Source organism: Condylura cristata, unplaced genomic scaffold (assembly GCF_000260355.1).
Source record: "Condylura cristata isolate star-nosed mole 26May11 unplaced genomic scaffold, ConCri1.0 scaffold00011, whole genome shotgun sequence".
In the NCBI taxonomy this organism is placed as follows: domain Eukaryota; kingdom Metazoa; phylum Chordata; class Mammalia; order Eulipotyphla; family Talpidae; genus Condylura; species Condylura cristata.
This window is the reverse complement of record NW_004567112.1, coordinates 1,958,697-1,964,381: the sequence shown is the minus strand read 5'-3', so window position 1 is coordinate 1,964,381 and position 5,685 is coordinate 1,958,697. Positions and strand designations below refer to the sequence as shown.

Here is a 5,685-nt window from a genome sequence, read left to right as displayed (position 1 = left end):
GGGCTCAGACCCTGGCCTCAAGCCTCAGAAGCTGGCTGCCAGCCTCGAGGCGACTTGGAGGGTCACCTCCGCAGCCTGGCAGCACTGTGCCTCCCCAGGTGGCTGGAGAGCCTCCAGGGACAGCCCACCCTGGGCACCTGGGCGCAGGCGGGGAGCAGTGAAGGGGCAGCGGCCCCGGGCCGGCCCCGCACACCTGGTGCTTGGCTGGACACACCGGCCGCCGGCCTCTGCCTGAGAACCAAAACGCCGCCGGGGCCTGCAGCCAGGATCCGCCTGCTCCTCTGAGCTCTGGTATCGGCCCCACCCAGCCGTCCCGTCCGAGCCCCCCAAAGCTGCTCGCTGCTCCCTGAAGTGCCAGTGCTTTCTCTCGGCTGCTCCCAAACATGCTTGGGGCGCCCCAAGCAGCCCCCCTTTCAGCCACAGCCACTCCTGCTTGGAGCTCTTTCTCCAGCGGAGTAGTCATGGAAGGGCTGTCTGTCTGTCCAACTGCCTGCCAGACGAGGGCAGGGGCCAGGACTGACTGGCCCGTTACTCCGGGGGCGCACATCGAGCTCCTCAGGTCAGGCACCCATTTCTGTGCCCCAGTGCCCAGCGAGCCCCCTCCCGCCCCTCCCCGCAGTGCAGGAAGCGCCTTGCGCAGCGCATGGCGCCTCGAGCGAGGCTCGCAGGCAGGACACGTCCGCCCCGCTGGTGCCGAGCTGGCGCTGCCGCCTACCTGGGCCCCAGAGCGTGACGCACTGCTGCTCGTGGGTCTGGCAGACGCCGTTGTAGCAGTAGCCGTCCAGGCCCTGGCACGCGTGGCCGTCGTGCAGGTACACGTTGGCCGGGCAGTGGGGACTGGCCCCCGTGCAGAACTCCGGCAGGTCACAGGCGTTGCTGGGGCGGCGGCAGGCGGTCCCGGCGGGCTTCAGCTGCACGAGAGGGTGTCAGGGCGGCTGCAGCGGCCGTCTGCGCTGCGCCCTCGGCTCGGGAGCAGACAGGGCCTCGCCCTAGGCTGCCGTCCCCGCCCCACCCGCCTCTTTGCACGTTTACAAGGCAGAACAGAGGGGCCAGGCGCCCCACGGCACGCGAGGGGGCGGGCAGCGAGCCCGTGAGCACGACGGGCGGGCCTGGGGTGTCAGCAGTCGTGGGCGGGTTGACTAAAGGAACTGCAGGGACACAACCCCGACAGCAATCTCACAACTTCTGGGGTTCTCCTCCAGCCCCAGAGCTGGGCATGGGTCTGTGGGACTCTGGGGGGGAGGCGGAGAGGGAGGCGGTTTGGGAAGAGAGTGCCAGCGGGGGGTCTCTGCACCCGTCCTGGGCTCTCTTCCCTGCACGCGCCCCAAGGAAAGGAAGTCAGACACCCACGCCTTCTGGAAGGTCTGAAGTCGACAGGAATTGCCTGAAAGCCACGAAGGGAGAGGGGAGCCTCCCCTGGTGCCCGGGGTCACCTGGAGAGGAGCCCAGTCCCGCTTCCTTCCTCTCTGCTCAGCCCCTTCCGCCACCCACCTCTGCAAGTCTCGGGGGCCAGACGACACCCCGCAGCGGTGGGCAGAGGAAGGGTCGGAGGGGACCTCCACACTGGACGGGAAACACCGCGGAGCGCGGGAGGAGGCAGGGACGGGGCTTCCCGCGGTCTCCTGCGCAGCTAATAAGCTGCAGCCCTCGAGCGTCCGCCTCGTGACTCAGGCTTCCGCGGGGTCAGGCCCCGGCCTGAGGCACGAGGCCGGCCGCGGAGCTGCCCAGACCAGACAGGCAGACAGCGTGATGGTCAGCCCGCACCTCCCTAGGGGGTGTCCGGCCAGCATGCTCAGACGGTCCCTGGACAACACAGCGCCCCAGCCAGCAGGCGGCCGTTCTCGGGGTGCCGCGCGTGAAGCCGGGAAAGGGGTCTGGGCTCCGATCATCCCCTGCACGGGGCAGGGACAGGGCGCCAGCAGACAGCTGAGTCATTTCCTGTCAAGTTTGAGTTTTTCGCTCGATTCCTTTTCATCCCTGGACAGGAGGCCCACACCTAGTGACAAACCGGAGGTCCTAGACCCAACGTGCGACGGGGTGAGGCCCCAGCGGGGCGGGGGCCCGGCCACCCCCCGCCCGCCGACCCGCCCGGGGGTGGAACGAGGTGCGGTGGGGCTCACCCTGCAGTCTTCACAGCACAGCCCGTGGGCGCACACAGCCTCGGGCTTCAGGGTGCAGCTGGAGGCGTTGCAGCACGGGTTGGAGCACTCCTGGGGAGCGAAGGGACTCGTGGGGCTCACTGAGCAGACGCTACCTCGCCAGGAAGGCCCGGGCTGGCTCTTGAGCCAACCGGCCCAGGTTAGCGTCCTCTGCAAGACAGCGAAGCCCGGCCGAGGGCTGCGGGACCCTGCCGGCCCCGGGACACGCCAGGAGCGCCCAGGGCCTCTCACGAAGGGGTTGGGGCCTGGCCAGGGCGGCTGGCCAGGGGCCCGTGTAACTCAGCAGCTGCGGGGCTCCTGCGGGGCACCTGCCACTACCGCAGGTCATACGTAAGAACGGTGGCAGAAGCGCTGACTTACTTAAAAGTGTAGAGGCATCGCTACTTACTCCCCAAAGACTGCCTCAGTCAGAGCACACTGGCAGGAAATGAAGTCTGAGCGATAGCTGGAGCCCCAGTTTCCTGCAATCCAACCAAACCACAGTAGCAGGACCTGGGCCCAGCGCTCGGGGCTGTCTGGCGGGTGAGAAGTGCAGGTCAGGACGGAGGCCAGAGGCGGCCACTGCGCTGGCCTGCCGATGGCGAGGGGCTTAGCCAGGGGGCTTCTGGAGGTCTTGTCCTCTCTGAAGGCCGGTGAGAAAGGAAGTGAAGGCCTTCATCGCGCTGTGGTTCACAAGCACCCACTTTTCCTAACAGAAACAGGCGGCGGATCCCCTGTGTCTAGCTCTCCAGGAGAGGCCTTTGCCCAAGCCAGCCAGGGCCGCAGCGAGTCCTCGACCCTAGAAGCCCCAATACCCGGGGCTTACACACTTTCGAAGAAATTGAATGATAAGAAGGAGGAGCTCGCAGACGCCGCAGTCCTGACGGGTCTATCCACGTCCTGTAGTTTACTCGCTCTGCGTATGTTGAATTTGCACACTGTGGGCTAGAGAGGAGCCAACCACGTATTTGTTTAATAGCTTCTGCTTGCTCCTGGCAGCCACCTTTCATGAATTTCAACAGTATCATAAATGCAATTTGTAAAATGTCATCAGGGGCCCTGATGGATGACATATGGCTGACCCGGGACTCGGAACTGGATCTGCATAAAACTTTCTGAGCTACGCTCTCCTTTGGTGTTAAGCGTTTGTTGCTATTATACATACATCCAATGCTATCACACTTTAAACTTGTTCAAGGATGTTATAAACATCCGGAGCGTACAAGATAAACAGCAGATAAGGCTGCCAACTGGGAGTCGCTGCTGTGACTCTCGTGACCGTGGGGTTCCTGACGCATGTCTGCGGTCCTAGAGTGTAGGGACTTATTTTGCTTCAAAGGAAGCGTCAGCTGCGACCCTCCGATGCCATCAAAGGCCTGACACGTCCGCCTACTCACTCGGGCCTCACTGGTTGCTGACGACACATCCGTGGACTTCTAACTAAACCAACCATCCCACAGCTGGGCCCCAAGACCCGCAAGAACGAGCTCCCCACCCGACCTGTCACTGAGTCACACAGCATCCTCTCAAATGGAAACGCAGCCAAGCAGGATGGCCTCTGACTTCAAAGGGGCTTGATAATGTGAGAAAGATAACTAAGTTTAAAGAATATTTGCAAGCTCCTGGCATCCTACTGACTTTAAACGAGGAGATAAGGCGACTTTCCCCAGCCCTTGAGCTGGAAGGAGGGTGGACTGTCCGGCTATGCTGTGGTCAGTGTCGCCCAGTGCCCTGACGGGGGCCTGCAGGAGCCGCCTGCCGTTCCTCCTGCACGACTGTATTTATCAGAGAAGACAAATTCTCCCTCTGATGATACATCTATCATTTTAGTACTCACTAGAGAAGTTCGACAGAGCCAATGAAGTCTCCACAGTAGAGAGAATAATGAAGCCATTAGAGAATTCTCTGCAAATGCCCTAATTGTCATTCTCTTGCTGTAGGTAGTAGACATAGATTCTTAATCACTGTGAGCTAGGGTAAGATGATAATGCATCTTCTTGAAAATAGTGGAGATTATTTCTGGGAGCAGGGGAGCAGAGCTGGCTGCAGCAGGCGCTGGAGAAATTGTTCTGACCCTGTTTATGTCCTGATGTGGGGCTGCCTGTGATGGTGCTGCCGCTGGTGGCGATGGTGGGGACAGTGATGGCGGTGAAGATGGTGCTGGTAGCGGTGGGGGTGGTGGGGTCATGGTGGTAACTGGGCATGGTGAGGGTGGTGGAAGCGGAGAGGCTAACAGTGGTCCTACTCATTGCAGTGATGGGGAGGGTGGGGAGGCAGGTGGTGCTGCTGGGCATGGAGGACAGGACTGCTAAGTCATCACTCCCAACCGCAGCGCGCCTGCTTCCGCGAAGAGCTGTCAAATGTGTGCAGCAGTCCTAGTGAACAATCACAAAGCGCTCAAAGACAAACCACTCTAAGTCAACGGGTCCCTCCTGAGAGACACGGGTAATTTCAAGTGATTTTGTTTTTTCCATCAAGTAATTAACAAAGCTTCCAAGGGATTCCCCCTCTGCCATGACCCTCCGAGGACAGTTTAAATCTCTGGGGGAGCTTCTGCCAAACCATAAGCAGGACTTGCTCCAGGAAGCAACACTCCTGTGGGCTGTGAGCGGATTGGAACACCGTGGTGGCCTGCGCTGTTGCCCTGACCGGCGCGAGTTTGGCCAAGACACCAACTGCCCCTTAGAACCGTCCCCCCGCCCACCGCCGGGGCTGTCGACACCTGCATTTTTGCAGGGCTGGTGAGGCCAAGGCCAGGATTACTTCTGCTGGCAGGGGGAAATCAGAGTCTTGGGGAGTGGGTTTGAAGAAGATTCCAGAAGCAGCTGTTTGATGAACAGGAGTGTGAGGGGTGTCCCCCCACCCGGACACCCCTTCAGCACACGCCCCAAGACCTGCTCTCCCTGAGCTGGCTACCACCTCAGCTGGCATGAGGTCCGGGAGGGAGTCGTGGCAGGCTGCCTGCTGGGCAAGCTGCTGGCTTTGGCTTCCTCTGAGCACAGCCCCCCACCCGGCTTTGAGGGGACACTGGTTCTGGGGGGGGGGAGCTCCCTGTGTCCTCTGCCTGCCTTTTCTTCTCAAGAAGATTTAGCGATGACAAAGGGACCGTGACCATTTTATGCTGATTAACTTTATCTGGGGCCCTGCAGAAACAAGACAATTTCTTGACATTGCTGGGAAGGGGGTTAACTAAGCCCTTTGCGGGTAAAACGTCCCCTGCTCTTGCCCATTACTTCTGGAGCTAACGAGCAGAGCGGCGCCAGCCTCGGGCTGCATACAGAGGAGGCCGCGCGGCACCAGCAGAATTTCAACTGGGCCGGAGGCGCTGGGTTACAAATGAGTCCCGCTATTCAAATTCCCTCGGGCCCGCCTCACAAAGGGAGAGAAACGGTGCTTATTAGCGACCGGAGCCCGCCGGGCTTCCTCTCGTCAAGCGCCAGGCTAAATGCCTTGTCTTTGTCCGGCGCCCCATCCCGGAGTGTCCTCAGGGCCGCTGATTCCCCACGTCCTCCGGGCCTGCAGCCGCCCCCTTCCCGCAGGAGCTAGA

At 61.3% G+C, this 5,685-nt stretch overlaps 1 protein-coding gene across 1 annotated transcript in view; it reads right to left on the bottom strand.

Moving 5' to 3' along the window:
- ADAM12 (ADAM metallopeptidase domain 12) overlaps positions 1 to 5,685 on the bottom strand; it is a 178,226-nt gene that overhangs the window by 27,259 nt on the left and 145,282 nt on the right. The window contains 2 exon segments of the mRNA XM_004680953.1: positions 716 to 911; positions 2,121 to 2,210. Coding sequence (XP_004681010.1) covers positions 716 to 911; positions 2,121 to 2,210 — 286 coding nt within the window.